The following is a 17,554-nucleotide window of genomic DNA, read 5'->3' as shown; positions in this document are numbered from 1 at the left end:
TATATAACTCAAAGTTGAGCTAGAAATATTAATGTTAGACTAGTGATCATTGATATGAAATTTTTGAATAAAATTAGGGGATTGAAAAGGTGGCATCAATGTCAGAATCATATTAAAAATGAAGATATTGGAAATGAACTTGACATTGCTAGCATTTCAGAATACATGAACAGATCTAAGGATATGGTCACTTGAATGGGAGTGGAAAGATTAACAGAACAGGTGTTTGTTGTCAGGAAAGCTCAGAAGATGATGATCTACACAGATTAATGTGGTTAGTAGTGCTTTTAGTGTCTGCCCTCTTAGTTTGACCAATATGGAAGACTTGACAAATAACAGATTAATTTGGAGGGAAATTGATAGAAAGCAAGTAAAAAAGCAAGACAAATGGGGGAAATCATTAGCCATCTGAATTTGTAATATGTTTAATGCAGTCTACTTTTGCCATAATGAGTTCACCACCACCATGTTAGTTTTGTTATAGGCAGAGATTTTTGAATTTTTTATAGTGATTCCACATGAGAGATTGGACCTATAAGCACATCAGTGCCATGTCTAGGGTGTAGGTGAGAACTCAGAAGTTTGATATTATTTTTGAAGAGTTGCAGGTTGTAGTTTGGAAATATCTTGCTGAAGGCTGTTTCATAGGATGGAGGTAGATGAAATAAAAGAGGAAAAAGAGAAGCAGGTATGGTGTGTTTGCAGTTGCACAGTAAAGGGATGCTGGGGAGCTGCTGCTCTTGTATTAACAAGTATAACAGAAAGTGGAGGAACAATGGTTGCCAAATCAGTAGAGCAATGACCATTGAAATACATGTAGAATAGATACAGAACCGAAACGTGTTTGTGTGTGTGTGTGAGAGAGAGTGGTTAAATTGAATCTGTACGAGAGGGATGGTCGATAAGCCGAATTGCTCTCCTCTGGACAGTGTCAAGAATTGTTAGAGAAGTTTTAGGTACTCTTCCCCAAACATGAGCAGTAGTCTAAGCATGGACAGATTTGGGATTTGTATATAGTTGGAGTTGGTTTGATGTAAAATAGCATCTTGAATGAAAGAGAATGCCTGATTTTTTTGAATGCTGAAGATGCTATTGATGTGTTTGTGCCAGGAGAAACTAGAGATAATCTGATCTTGTTTAGTAATTTGTGTATTACTGAGGGTAAGGGAATGCGAGCTGAGATCTCTTTCCAGAGTCCTGAGATACTCCTGCATTGGTGGTGAAGCTGGAAGAAAGGGAGCCAGCAACCATGACATGCAGTGATCAACCAGAAAGGAAGCTAGCAACCCAGTTGCAGAAGATGCCAGACATGATCAAAAGCTCTGGAAATGTCAAGAGTGACAGCACAAGTTTCTCTAAACTTTTCCATTGCACACGTCCAGTGGTGGGTTATGTAAGCTAAGGGGTCGACTGTTGACCTTGAATGGTGGAATCCATACTTGTAGTGCTGATTAATTGGTGGGCCTCTAGGTAGTGGAGAAGTTGGCTGTTGATAACTTTCTCCATTATTTTGGAGAGGGTTGAGCTGATGACAGTTGGTCAGTAGTTTGATGTTAGACTTCTATCTTCCTTTTTTGAAATGGACTGAATACAGTAGACTCTCGACTATCCGGCCTAATGTGGCAGAAGGGCAGGCCGGATAGGCTGGAGTTCTAGGCCTACCTTTTCACACAAAGGTAGGCCTAAGATGAAAGAGTCAAAACTTTTTTTTTTTTTTTAGTTTTTGAAAAAGTCCTTGATAGATGACTGCTTCACCCTTTTAGCCCTCTTCCACAACACAGTGTCCCTCCACTTTCATTCCACTTCCACTAGCTTGGGCAGCACACCACTTTTCAATTTCTGCTCGATTTTTCTTCCAGTCTCCAACTGTACTTTTCCCAACTCCTACCTCCGAAGCAATAGTTTTTGCCGTTATTCCAGAGTCTAGTCGCTTTATAGCCCGTAGTTTCTCCTTCATAGTCACTACAACCTTTTTTCGTTTATCACCCATTTCGTAATCTTTAATAAAAAAAACAACGAAGCACTCCAAACAACAATTTGCTAACGTGACCAGGAACAGTGGCAAATATTCTGCACTTGTGGACATCCGATACACAACTGACGAAGCGGGGAAATCCGTACTTTGCATGTTTCAACTTGTGTTATGCACACGGCACGTAGGAGGATTGTAGCAGATGCCCGCTTGCAACGCCTTGGCAAAGTAAATTACAGTACTTATTCCTCATTTTATCATGGAGAATTACTGTATTATTATAATTCTCTGTGATAAAATCCGGGCTCTGGATAGTATGGAGGACGGATAGTCGCAAGCAGGATAGTTGAGAGTCTACTGTATGTGATTGCCTCTGCATACTAGAATATGTACCAGTTATGTGGAATAGTAGTACAGTTGGTATAGGATGCATGTTAGCTCTGGGGCAGGTACAACGTTTGAGAACAATTGGAGACATGCCATTAAGACCAGAGGACTTTTTAGTGTCAGCTATTTAGTAATTTTAATGTCTTTTTGCCAAAAAACTGCAGGGGGGGAGGGGATGTGGTGCTAAGGTTCCAGTCTGGTAGGAGGAAATTTCCCTTGTCATCAATGCAGGAGTTCGAGAAAAAGAACAGTGCTAGGAGTTCAGCTTTATCTTTTATGAAGTAACACTGATGCCGTCAGGATGACAAGTGGAAGTGCAGGTGAGCAGAAGTTGTGTCCAGTGGCCTTAGCAAGGAACCAGAAGGCATGGCTTCCATCTGGACAGGAGGCAAGTTTTCTGCTGTTGGCCTTTTATGAAATTGGATTTAGATCCAATGACTGTTTTGCATTTGTTGTATTCTTTGATATAGGCACAGTATGAAGCTGGGGTTTTTTGATGTAAGCCACCTGCAGTAAGCTGAATTGTTTTCTTTGACTGCTCTACACTTTTTAGTAAAAGCAGACAAGAATTTTGGGTAGAATGAAGATGAAGGCTTTCTTGCTGGTAAGGATAATTCTGTGAATTGTTCAGAGCAAGTATTAGGGTCAGATGAGCCGAAACAATAGTCAGAACCAAAGTTTGTAGGTCATCCCATTTGGAAAATTTTGTATTGCCAGAGAATGTGAGATCAAGGGTGGCTCAAGGAAGGGCATTCTGTGGGAGAGGAGACTTGTACAAGATTGTGGTCTGGGGGAGTGACCTCTAAGGTGTGTCTGGAGGGACAACTGGTTAAAAAAAAAAATGAGGTCCATAGTATTGGGAGAGTGATAAGGGTTATCAGGAATTCTTGTAGGTAGATGAACAATTTGCCTACAAGAATTCCTGATAACCCTTATCACTCTCCCAATACTATAGACCTCTTTTTTTTTTTTTTACCTCAATTATGGGTGTTTGGACCTCATTTATGGATGTTCAGGTAACCTGAACATCCATAATTCCAACACCACCAACTAAGCTGGATGAGAGGAAATCCTTGCAAGAAGCAATGGTCTAACAGGTTACCTATTAAGATGACTTCGCTATTTGGATGGCTGGATTGCAAATAGTTGAGTTTGGAGAATGGTAAATGCAGCAGATGAATATTATTATATTCATCTGCTGCATTGGATAAATGAGACAAGGACACCTTGAGCCAGAGGAGGTCGAAAACAGGAGATTCTGAATTAGCCACTCTCTGACATGCAGTGTTTGATCTCACAAAAACACAGGTACCACCTTTGTGTGGTGAAGGGAATTGTCAAGTGTGTAATTTAAACATTGGAGGTGGACAGTAGTGGATGTTGATGCTACTTTAATTTCTGTCAAGGGTTAGAGCTGGTCTGGATGACTAAATGATGATGGGTATCATTTATGTTTAGTGTTAATGCCACAGATGTTAATGTGGATGTGAAAATTAATTCTTAATGAGGAGATAGTATTGAGATACTTTCTGTGGGTATGATATTCTTGCACAGTTTTGTGATAATGTTGACTGATTCTAAAAGGTGACACACACACATACACACAATGATCTGATATCTGTTTATTTATTTTTTAACAAAGTTTGATAAGATGTGAAACTTCACGTTACATTTGTTGTGTAATCTTAGTATGTGAAAAATTAATTTTGAAAGCATACATTGGAGTAATGTTAAAGTGTTGTCATATATCATGTACTTAATAGTTTTATCTTCTCTAATTGAATGTTTGATTCTTTTATAGGTCTTTGTTACATTATTTTGAAATTATTATGGATGAACTCATGAAAGAAATTGATTGCTTAAAAGAAGAAGTGGCAGAAAAGGATAGAGATCTTCAACTTGCTGCAAAAATTGGCAAGCAGCTTCTGGAAAATAATGACGAACTTCATAAGAAACTGGAGTCACTTACAAAAGAGTATGCTGTAAAATTTGAGGTATGATTTAAAGTTCAAATAAAGTTATACATCTCATGGTTTTTGGCTTATCTCTCAACTTTTGAATCTACCACCAAATTTTGTATGACATCTGCATTTCACTATGGGATCCTGCAAGTTCATTTGCCTGAATATAACATTTTGATTTTTCAAAGAGTAGTTGATTCCTCCTACTTCTTGTTTATGCAGTTTTTGGCTGATTGTCATGAGCTGTTGAATTATCATCACTATCAAATATTTTCAGAATCTACATTTAACCATGGAAAGACAACAGAATATTTTGAACCTGGAATAGTGCTTGCATTTTTGACTTGCATCTTAAATTGTTGGCTCTATCATATTTTAGCTACTCTGTTTGACCATAGCTTATGTGGCCAAAAAATTTTGATTCGTTCTCTTCCTTATGTATTGGTTTGTCTTACTCTCATAACCTTACTTCTCCATTTAACAACTGGAAGACCGAGAGCTGTGTATTTCAATCCAGAATTTTTAATCTCTCCAGTTACCTGAAAATGTCTGTTTTTTGGTTTACGTCATCCATTTTCTATAGAAATAAGTTTCTCTCCCCCCCCCCCCTTTCTTCCTAGTTGATTTCAAAATGGGGAAAAAACACATCACTTGCTATATATCATTATCATTTCTAAATTAGATTCTAAAAATCTAATTGAGAAAAAAAAATTTTTTTTTTTGTTCAACTAAATGCAAGGGCATCTATAGATAACTTTATTATTATTATTATTAAAAAAATTGTGTCGTTTAGATGAGTTTGAAATATGAAAAAAAAAAAGAAATGCAAAAAAATAATATTTCAAGAACCATGATTTGAAAGTTGATTTTTTAAAAAACGTACACTAGACTTACTATAGCAAACTTCTATGAATGATAGGAATAGTTTGTTATATAATGGATAGATTATTATTTTTTCATTGAGTAATGTGAAGTCTTTTGGTATTACTCAAAAGCAATGCTAAACAACTTGACACTACTGAAGTCTTTAATTCAGCTGCAGTTAATTCTCATTATAACAGAACACCATTATAATAAACTCATTATTACAAGAGCTGCTGTTATTTAATTTATATATTATTATAGGAAATGATTTGAAGGGAAATGTTTAGTTGTTTGCTCATAATGCAAAACTGAAGACAACAATGATGTAGAGATTCTGCAAGATTATTTAAATAAATTGTTAGTTTAATGTGGCAAAGTGTAAAGTTATGATCTTTGGAATGAAAGATTACAAGTATTAGTTCAGCAGAACTGAACTGCTAGAAATTGTCATGAGGCTAGGGATTTGGGAACAGTGGACAGGGAATTGAAGTTTAGAGATCATGTTTCAAAAGTGGACAAAAAACTTCAGGCCTTTTTCCACCACTCCCAAAGGATTTGGGAGTGGTGTTTATGTTCAACACACACAAGTTAGTGATAGAGAATGGAGATTGATACAGTTACATATGGACTTCTGTACTTAGATTTGGTTATTTGAGTTTCTTGGGAATGAGGAAGTGGTGGAGATCATCCAGAATCAAGTAACCAAGATGGCAACTGCACTTTCAAATGCTTTCTGTGAGAATAGATTGAAGGTTTGCAGATTATGAAATTTGATTGATGGGCAGAAAAGACAGGATTATATTATTAAAAGGGCTTTGTAGGCTAGATGAAAAAATTTTCCAATATGTGATAGGAGAGAACAAAGGGATACAGCTGGAAGTTGTGTAAGAGAATGGTTAATAAGGTGTGAGAGGTGTGAGGTACTGATTAGGGCATGGTTAATGGATTGTTAGAGGCAGTCACTGGTTGCTTTGTCATTTAATGAGTTTAAAGTGAGGTAGGATAAGTATTGTTTGAATAATGGGGCCTCCTGCAATAAGTCTGAACTTCATGGAGGGTCTCATGTAGTGTAGTAATAATAATTATTACCCTGTATGCAAATAAAATACAGGGTAACAGATAAATAAGATGAGAAATATGCAATGAGAGAAGATACGAAATGCTGATAGAAGTGAAAAAGAAGAATGAGAAAGTAAAGATAGTGTCTGTTACTTTGATATGACAGGATTCAATTGAGAATAAGGGTAATGATTGCTATTGGTCAATGAGAAGATTGTGCAAGAGGAATGGCATGCAATTTATAGATGTCTGGAGTGAATTTTATGGACGAAGGGATTTGCATGGACAGCATTCTTTTGAATCGTTGTGGAGTTAAAAGTTTGAAGCCTGTTGTTCAGTGAAAGGTCACAAGTACAAAATCAAGAAAACTGGAAGTATAAAGGGGGTGAAACAGTCAAGTGTGGGTTCAGCATACCCTGAGATGAATGTGTGTGTGTGCAGAAATGATTATGCAATGTTGAATTCTGTTTAACACGTTTCATATTCAAATGGGTTGGTAATGACATTACACCAGGTTAACCTTGGGTTCAAGACCATGTTGAAATGCATGTACAAAAATATCAGAATTATCAGAAATAAAGGAGAGTTTTGGGCTTTGGACAGCTTGACTTGGTCACAAATTATAGGTATATCAGTGAGACCTGGTTGACAGAAAATATAGTTACTGAGATAGAATGTAAAGGATATCGTATTTTCATGGAGGATAGAGGGAATAGGACAGGAGGTTGGGTATTGCTGATGACAAAACTTCTAGCAAAATTAGAGAATTTTTAGGTTTGATAAAGATAGGTTTGATAATTCATTTGAGGTTGTCATTGTGAGATAAGGCCAATAGAACAAAATATATTGTTGGTTGTTCTTATAGACCAGGGGTTTACAGGAAGATGTAGGTGCCATGCATCGGCAGATTACTGCAGCTAAGAAATTATTATTAGATCTTCAACTGTGGAAATATAGATTGGAGGGAGAAAAGGGGATGCATTTGCTAAAGGGGGGGAACCAACCAGGGGTTTGAGAGTGCTGGATATAATAGTATTAGAAGATGCATCCATAACCGAAGTAGACACTCTGCTTCCAGTCAGGGAGTGACCATATACTTGTTCTGGGAGGTGGCTAAATATGTGAAATTCTCTGTCAAAAAAAGAATTTGTGTTAACTATAAAACAGGAAAAGTGTCAGTAGTGCTTGGAGAAGTAGTCAGGGATAACTTTCTAGTCAGGAGGATAACCCAAGTGGGGTTAAATGAGAGTGGAGAGGATCCAGAGGCCAATGATCAAGATGGTGAGTGGTCTATGGAATGCTTCATATGAGGGTTTGTGGATTGCAAAATTTGGCTGATAGGTGGAACAGGGAGTATGATATGATAGAAACATTTAAGTTACTTAAAGGCTATTATAGAATTGATGCAGGGGAACTGTTTCAGCACTTGGCTGCGAGTGCAGAACAAGAGGTTATTCCCTGGAGATTGGATAAGAGTGTAGTTAGCAAGGGTATGAAGACTAGATTTTTTGAAGAGTGGTGAATGAATGGAATGGGTTGCTTGAGTAGTGAGTGCTTTGTCTATTAATGGTTTCAGGGAGAGTGATGATAGATATTGTGTTGTTAGGGTATCCCATGATCAGTCTTAGGTTTCCATGGAGGTGCCTGTGCAATAATAATAATAAAAAGTGGATGAGTAGAGATAAAAAGCAAGAGTTGCTTTTTATCTCTACTCATCCACTTTTTATTTTTATCGCAAAAAAAAAAACATTGTGGAGGAAATATAAAGGAAAAAAGTAATCATCTTCATTACACCCTGCTATTCTAGAACTTTATTTTTTAATCGCCATTCACTCACTTTAACTATCCGTTGTATTTGCATACCTTCTCTGGTGGGAAGAAAGATTGAATCCAAAATTGCGTTCATCAAACTCATTCTCATCTTCATCATTTTTATGCAACCCTTGCCAATTTTTTTTATGGAAGATTTTGAAAAACAAGCTCTTGGCTCAGTCCTTCTCAAACTTTCTATCTGGTTGAGACATGTAGATTGTCTTTTCTATTTGGTCTCATGGCCCAGACTCATTAGACACTTTTTCTATGTCATCTCAGTAGTCTTCACCGTAGAATCCAATTTACTATGGAAACGGAAACTAATAATAATCTGGCCTTTCTTAGGCACCTTGGTCACCTGTCCTTTTCAGTATATAGAAAACTCACTCACACAGGCAGATACATTCACAAACTTTCCCATCATCCCCCCCCCCCCTTCAACAATATGGTGTAATAAAAACACTAACCCCCCATAGAGCTTATAACCTTTTCTGCCTAATGGTTACAGTTCCCACATTATCAAAAAAAAAAAAAAAAATAGTAATCAATTATTCACCCAGTCCACAACCTACTCTTCAGAAATATTTCAATAATTCTATCACCATCCCCTATATCTGAGGCACATCAGAAAAAATATCCAGAATCTTAAAGAAATAGTCTTTGCACCACTTTCAAACCCCACTTAAAACTAGCTACCTTTATCTGCTCCACTAAAGACAAACTTCTTTCCCTTTCAGTTCCAGGTGTATGGAGAGTTCCTTGTTCCTGCAAGTTGACCTACTGTGGACAGAGAGGTAGATTAGTTACTGATTGGAAGAATATAAAAAATACATCTGTCCATGACTATAGTAAGTCTGGTCTTGCTGACCATGTTTTGGATACAACTCACAGTAAATTTGGAAGAGAGAGACCATTTTTAGAATCTGCTGCTGTTCTTAAAATTAAGCCTAATTTAAATAAATATGGTTGCGTAAAACTTCCAAAAGTATGGGAAGCACTAATACTTCGAGATCCCAATTTACATCCTAGGCTGCCAATAGGTGTCCATGGAGGGCACCTCACCTAGTTAGGAATTAGTCTTTCTTCCATGTGCGTTACTTAGTTTTGTGCTGCCTCTGTGTGTGACAAGTCTCATTTTTTAATCCTTGATATCTCTGTAACTGAGACAAGATATATTAGCATTAAATACTACTTTTAATCATTCCCTCGTGCTGTTTCACTCCATTAAATTTTTTATCACGAGTTTTTCCTAGCACTTAAGCCTTAACACATAGAGATAATTATTGCCATTTTATTTAATTAAGCCAGTATTTTGCATTGATCATAATGGCATTTTCACAGCCATAAAGATAAGATGTGTCATCATCATCATCATCAAATTCCTTCCATGTACCCTCAAGGGGTGTACAAGATATGATAGTACTACATGAAAAAAATGACATCATTATTAATTTCCTATCTACAATTTTCCTCCAAATCAGTCTGTTACTTGGCAAGACTCCAACATTATCAGATCCTATATTTCTATCGTCTAAGGCATTTTGTACCGTATCAATCCATCTATATCTTGGTCTTCCTCTGGGTCGTTTTGCTGCCAACCTGGCAGAGAACACTTGTTTTGCTAATCTTTCCTTGCCATTCTGTTTAAGTGACCATAACACCTGAGATTAGCTCTGCTAATGCATTCCTGGTTGCTGACAATGTCGATTTCTTTCCTAATATCCTCGTTTTTAATATGATATTGCCATTGATGCCATCTGTTCACACCTATAATCTTTCTCAGGACTCTCGTATCTGTGGTCTCTCGTCTTTGGTCAAGTGTTTTACTTCTGACCCAGCTCTCAGATCCATAATCTGGTTTGAACACTCTCTTGTATACAGCTAATTTAGTGTTCTGACTAATATCTCTCTTATTCCATATGAATTTATTCAATTGACTTCCCACCATACCAGCTTTGCTGATTCTGTTGTCTATTTCTATATTTAATTTACCATCTTCAGTAAAAATCGTGCCTAAATAGCTGAAATTTACTTGTTCCACAGGTTTTCCATTCACAACACAGTTGACATTTTCAATGATTCTGCCTATTTTCATTGTCTTTGTCTTTTTATTGCTGACCTTCATACCATATCTATTACAACAGCTATTCAATTTAGTCAGAGAATCTTGCAGACTTGTAGCGGATTTATTTAGAAGTATAATATCATCCGCATAAAGCAAAGAGCTGACATTAACATCTCCAATTTTGATATCATGTTTAATACCACTTTCCTTCATAATGTGATCCATATAGATAATGCATAACAGAGGGGATAATGTACATCCTTGTCTCACACCAGATTTAACATTAAACCATCTTCCTGTACTTCTTTCAATTCTAACTCGTGACTTACAACTCAAATAAAGACTAAGTAGTGCTTGATATAATGCCCCATTGACACCATATAACTGCAGCGTATTGAATAGCTTCTCTCTTGGCACCTTGTCATATGCCTTTTCCAAATCGACAAAACTTAAATACAGATCTTTGTTATATTCCTATGCTTTCTCGACTATTTGTCGTAAAGTGAAGATCTGATCCTGACAGCCTCTATTTGGCCTGAATCCATGTTTTTCACCAAGCTTTTCTTCTACAATTCTTCTCAACCGTTTCTCAAGTATACTTGCATAGATCTTGCCAGGAACACTCAGTAGGGAAATACCTCTGTAATTCTCACATTTAGTTTTATTTTCCTTTTTATATATGGGTACTATGAGAGCTCTACTCGAATCATCGGGAATTCGTCCCTCTGTCCAACCTTTCTGAACTATGCAGTGCAGCCACTGTAAGACTCTTATACCACCATACTTGGGCAGTTCTTGTTAAATATCATCTACTCCTACTGCCTTTCCACATTTCAATCATTTGGCTTTTTCTACTTCAAGTATTCCTGACTGTATGCCTGTTGAGTGTTTTTTTACCACTGTGCTATAACTGCTTGTTTCATTTAGCAATTTTTCAAAGTAATTACTCCATACTTCAAGGATATCTTCTCCTGTTTTCATATAACCTTTATCATCTCTAACTCCTTTTACAGTACTCTTTCCTCTATTTCTAAGTTTCTTCAACAACCTCCAGTTACCACCTTCTTGATATTTATTTTCTATATTCTTACCAAAGTCTTCCCATGACTTTTGTTTAGCTAATTTTACACAGTGTTTAGTATTCTTGCATTTGTCTCTATATTCTCTAAGAGCACAAGCTGAGTTATTTGACAGGAACTTTTGGGCAGGTCTGGTTAAATATCATCTACTCCTCTGCCTTTCCACATTTCAATCCTTTGGCTTTTTCTACTTCAAGTATTCCTGACTGTATGCCTGCTGAGTATTTTTTTACCACTGTGCTATAACAAGTCTTATAACAAGGCACAAATCTTTTCCTTCACTGCCTCTTTAATTCCTGTGTCCACCAGGGAGTTCTGATTTTTTTATCCTTACAGACAACCTCACCACATGCATCTCTGGCAGAATCAATCAATCAATGTTTTCTTCAGAGTTTGCCACTGAATCTCCAAGGTTTGATTCCTGTTCTCAAACTCTTTCATTTTTTTCTTCAATAATCTGTGTGTATTTTAGTCTACAGTTCACATCTGAGAGCTGCTCAACTTTTATAAAACTTTCTTACATGTTATTCTTTTCAATATGAAATTCAATTTTATCCTGCCCAAGACTAAATAGTGATCGCATCCAATTTCAAATCCTCTGTACACTGGTGTCCTACACCAGGGAGAAAACATCACTATCAACAATAACATAATCGATGAGACTTTTCTTATTCCTTGCCTCTTCTCTCCATGTGAATTTGTGCACATTTTTATGTTGGAATATGGTGTTAGTAATAACCAGTCCATGTCCTGAGCAGAAATCCAACAGATATTTGTCATTATTATTAAAGTTTGCTCTTTTCTCCAAATTTTCTCACAATATTTTTGTATGTCTCACAATTATTTCCTACTCTGCTATTTAGATCCCCAACAAGGACCAACTTTTCCTTTTTCATTGTGTCAGCAACTTTTCTAAAGCAAGAAAAATTCCTCCACTTCTACCTTAGTAGAACCTTCTGTGGGACCATAGGCACAAATAAGTCTTTGTCCAGTTCCCCATTCTCATATTTGCCCACATTACTTTACTTGAGACTGACTGCCATTCAAGAAGATTAGCCTCATATTTTGTGTTGAATACTATGGCCACTCCTTCTTTTCTAGGATTGTCATTGCTTGCCTGAATATAACATTTTGTATTTATTGCTCAGAAATATCTCGCCAGTTTTGGTCTTTTTTGTTTCAGTTGCCTCTATTATGTCGATCTGGTACTTATCTAATTCCTCAGCTAGCTTTATTTCTTTGCCATTCAAGCTTCATATGTTGATAGTACCGATCTTTAACTCTGGTGATGTTGAGTTGGGGTTTGTTTTCAGATTTGTTCCAGTAGCTGACTTTTCGCTGTTCACCCTGGTTCCCTGGCGAAAACAACGGGGGCCTTGTTTAACCGGGCGACGCCCCAGCTGGCATGAAATTTTGTCATGTTGTACCATCATTTTTTATTTCGGTTTAACCAATAAGAATACAGTTTGGTCGGCTAAATCCCAAATTGCCAGCCCATCCTCGTTCGTTCAGTATCCAAGTAGATATCCAACAGGGTGCACCACGAGAAGGTGAGGATTGGACATTAGGTCAGAAGCCCTGGTCGGTTCTCAGCATTCCTTAAAGGCTATGTGGAGGTCTCCTCTCAGTTATACAGCTTTGACCCTTAAGCACCCCAGATAAGATAAAAAGAAAATAAACAACCAAGAACTCTGGGGGATTATGCACTGAATGGCATGACCCCAGAATTCTAAGGGATTAGTTGTCCTTTACTTGTCACCACCTAAGAAATGATACATCCTGAGATTTTTGTCGCAAGGCAGCTGTATTTATTTAAGATGGAGGAATGTTAGAGCTGTGGCAGGTCCCAAAAGCAGTCCTTTAGATTTAAATCCACATTTGTATAATAAGTCTTCTTTTATTGAATGTAATGTCCCTGAGTAGCTGTAATGTACATATTACATATCACACATTTTTTAATGTTTGATATGTAATATCCTCCAGACTGGAGGATATTGGCATTTCCTCCAGTCTGGCCGAAATATGAGAGTTTACAGGAGCTGGGAGTCTGCAGGTGCCAGGATGATCTAAGTGATAGAGAAGATCTTTTACTGAGTAGATGAGTTTTGTTAATTTTATATAACAGACTATCCTTTTATCATTCAGATTAATTTCATTTTTAACTATCTCTCTTTGTCAAAGACTGATCTGTTTGATTTAATTGACTCTTATGCTACCCAAGCATAAAAAAGCACTTCAAATTGCTAGATAATGTTATATCCTAGCCTTGTAAAAAGATTCGCAAACTTCAGCTTTATAATCTTAGTTTTACCTCCTCACTTTAATTTATGGAATCCCCAAAATACAGAAAACACCCATTTCATACCCAGTCAACCATATTGGTTCCTCTACATATAAACTGGCTAAAATTTTTCATCAGTGATATGTCCAACAAATAGATCACTGATGAAAAATTTTTGAACTTCAGATTTTGCCTGTCAGACATTGACCTTTTTCTTACTCAAAGGTCAGTGTGATAGTACCCCTTTTTCTCTGTCTTCTCCTAAAAGAAACTACAGCACTGATTAAGCTTTTTTCTCCTTGATATAACTACTTTATTTTTACCATGCTTTGGCAGAAGTTGATATTTCTGCCTTATTCTTTTTATAGTACACTGTTTTGGCAGGTCAAAACCTACCTACAGATTGAATGCCCTCCTGTAGGCTTTCACCTTTCTTCTCCCTTGCTCTCTCTTTGTGGAACACTGAAAAAATTGCATCACCATCACTGAAACCTACCATGTGACTATTCTGTGTTGATGACATGTTCTCTTGATATATCCATACTATGGATGGATATATCAAGAGAATGCTTTTGCACAATTTAAAGCCATCATCTTAGGATTCATTTTACTATTGAAAAAGAAAATGACAGTCTGCTTAAACAGTCTTATAACGGTGAGTACATTTATTATTCCCTCCTCTCCTCAGCAATATGGTGTTACTAAACATTAATTGAGCCTGGGATGGATTTCTGTGGTGGGCTGGCAACCTACAACATGGTCTAAAATCCTGATGGAACTAATTAGGCCACAAACCCTCCACTACAATGCCAAGAAGAAAAAAGAAAGGTCATAAAGTCCATGGCCAAAATGGGCAAACACTGGATGTGATTAAATTTCCCCAACTATATCACTACTCTGATTGAAATCACTTATGGAGGTCAGAGCACAATACAGTGGAGAAACTTTCCCAAATAATAAGCAATACTGGAATAGCCAAAGAATTCATAAATATAATAGTAATCAATGCAATTCTCTTTTCCTCTTTATATTCTTCTTTTCTCTCATAGTCCTAAATGGACCGTTGGGTCACTCATGGCTGGTAAATGATGTTGTTTGTTAGCCTCCAATCATCTCGGACTCTTGTTCTTGATGTCAGTTGAGAAAGGGAGGAATTTGCCCCATTTTTTGATGTTATCAGTCCATTTTAATCAAGGTAAGCCCCTAACCCTTGACCCAAGAACAATTCCTTCTAGTGCTTGCTTTGGAATGTCATTAGCCTTCTCTACATGTTTTAGTCATTTCATCTGTTCTTCTTCTGATAACTGTCAGAATATTTTCTCTTTTTTTCCTGTCTATTGAATCAATCAGTTTCTGGACATTTTCATTAGTTTTGTGAGTGGCATAGAGAATTCTCAAAGGCTTCTGTAAGTTTTCATTTATATAGGAACATTTAATTGTCGAACACTGAAAGAAGAAAAAGACCTTGCCATCTTACAGCAAGAACTAAAACATTAAATGGGACATCATAAGCTTAAGTGAAGTTTGCAGGCAGGATGAACATTTAATAAAAACTAAAAAATAGATTCTACTTATACTATTATGGGAAAACTAAGGGACAAGACAGAGTAGGATTTCTAATTAAGAAAACAATTGTTCATATATATATATATATATATATATATATACACACACATACACATAAGGGGCTATAAGAAGGCTGGATCTATTCTCTTCTTTCACTTTGAGGAAGACCCACTCACTTTAATCTTTCCTATAAGGTCTTAACAGCCAACTCTCATTATTTTATGATCCTTATGCTATTAGAGTACTTGAGGACCATGGGGTCTTTCCATTTCTGGCCTATATCTATATCCCACTCTATAAATCTCTACTATTATTCTACTATAATCTACTCTTTCCCCTTCAATATATCGTATTCCCCTTAATGGTTTAAATATAGAAGGCTAGTTCAGAAGCCTTAAGGTAGTAGCCCTACCACTGGACTATCCATTGCCAGGCTAGTCACATGATATGGAGAACATTATTCTACTTTTTAATTACCGATTACCTTTCTAAGCCAACAAAGAAAGGTAATCGGAATGAATCTATGGAAAATGATCCTGGAATGGAAAAGGTAAAACGAAAATGGAAACGACAAAATATAATACATATAGCAAACTGGAATGTAAGAGGAATAGCATATAAAGAAATAGAATTAGACCAAATATTAAATGAAAGAAATTTTTGAATAGCAGTAATCACCTAAACAAAAAAAAAAAAAAAATTAAAAGGAACCATGAACTGAAAATGTTAATGTAATATATAGTGGAGCCGACAGAGACCAAAGAGCACAAGCAGGTGTTATGATTTGGATTCATAATTCCCTTTCAAAACAGTTAAAACATTATAAATTATGGAATGAAAGAATAATAGAAGCTAGAATAAAAATAGATAGAGGTTATTTAACAATAATTGGTTTATATGCGCCAGAAGAAGGAAGAGAACAGGATAATATTGAATTTTATAATCAGTTACAAAAAAAAATAATAAAATAAGTAAAAATGATTATGTAACATTAGCAAGAGACCTAAATGCAAGAATTGGAAACACAAAAATTAATAATAATATAGGAACATATGGAGAACATACTCTAAACAGCAATGGTAAAAAATTGATCAACTTAGTAGTTTATAATAATCTTAAAATAATGAATTCTTTCTATAAACATAAAGACAAATAAATATACTTAGGCAGCAAGAAGATGGAAATCAGTATTACATTATTTTATCTTAAATGAAAAGACAAAGTTCTCTTTATATGTTAGAGTTCACAGAGGATATGAAATAAGTAGTGACTACTTCCTCATTAAAATTAAGATTCCCACCTAAATGGCTACAAATAACAAGAGCAGAAAGAAAATTTAAAACATTCCTTTATGAAACTAGATTATTAAATGACACAAATATACAATGGCTATATGAACAAAGAATTAAGCAATATTTAGATAAAATAAAATAAAATGAAGAAATAGAAATAGAATAGCTTAATATAAAGGTGAGGGTATCAGCAAAATAGAATCCTGTAAATAGGGAATATCAAACTTTATGTGCATGAAGTTTGGAATGGCTAAGATGGCAGAAGGATCAACATTGATTGATCAAGGGCATGACAGCAAAATGTGCAGCACATCGAAGGCACACTCCTGACATCTAAGAAGCTTGTGGCCAGCTGTCGTGGAAGAGGTTGGAGCCTCACCATGTATTTATCTGTTTTCAACCATGAAACACACCATGTCACAATATGAAGTTAGAGATGTGGTTGAGACCCCCTATAACCATCAGCTCTTACATCTATAGGAAGAAGAACTTGAAACTGGGAATTGTAAGACAAGAACTACTAAGGTAGTGTATGAAAATGATATCCCAAACCCACCAGGGAGGATATTCTCAGATGTCTCTTGCTTTGAAAACCAGGAGCACTCTCTTGAAAATAGTAATATGGAACGTCAGAACACTATGAGGCGGGCAAATTAGAGACAACTTAATCTAGGAATTAGAAGTGATGAAGGCTGATATTGCAGGTATCAGTGAAATGAGGTGGACAGATATAGGAATAATAATAAGAAAAAAATACAGAATGACAGAATCATAACAATCAAAATAACTGCACAGCCATTCAACTTGTATATTATCCAAGCATATGCACCAACCCAAGACTGCCCGGATGAAGAGTTGGAACAATTTTATGAAGACATCCAAGCTGCAATCTCTAGTGCTAAGTCAGATGATATTGTTATAATGATGGGTGACCTAAATGCAAAAGTGGGCTCAGATAAAAATCTCATTTTGCATGGGAATTGGAACCAGAAATGAAAGAGGTGAAAGATTAATTCAATTCTCTGGAACCTAATAATTTCCAACACACTATTTTCCTCCCAAAAGACTATATACATGGAAAAACCCTGGGACATCTATAGAAACCAAATTGACTATATAATAATAAGTAAAAGATTCTGAAATGCAATAACACAAACAAAAACATATCCTGGAGCAGACATAGAATTGGACCACAATCCAGTGATTGCAAAAATCA

General features: G+C 36.2%; 1 protein-coding gene across 2 annotated transcripts in view; it reads left to right on the top strand.

Annotated features, from left to right (window-relative positions):
* Nucleotides 1-17,554, top strand: part of LOC150105642 (protein Spindly-A-like) — a 203,450-nt gene that overhangs the window by 23,180 nt on the left and 162,716 nt on the right. For both annotated transcript variants that reach the window (XM_090394965.1, XM_090394964.1), the window contains exon 2: nucleotides 4,161-4,353. In XM_090394965.1, the coding sequence (XP_090251091.1) occupies nucleotides 4,189-4,353 (165 nt within the window). In that variant the 5' untranslated portion in view covers nucleotides 4,161-4,188. The remainder of the gene's footprint in view (nucleotides 1-4,160; nucleotides 4,354-17,554) is intronic.

The sequence above is a fragment of the Typopeltis vanoorti genome, chromosome 6, assembly GCF_054136105.1.
Source record: "Typopeltis vanoorti isolate ZY-2024b chromosome 6, IOZ_Tvanoo_1.0, whole genome shotgun sequence".
In the NCBI taxonomy this organism is placed as follows: Eukaryota; Metazoa; Arthropoda; class Arachnida; order Uropygi; family Thelyphonidae; genus Typopeltis; species Typopeltis vanoorti.
The sequence above is the reverse complement of the archived record's forward strand: the minus strand, read 5'-3'. Positions and strand labels throughout refer to the sequence as shown.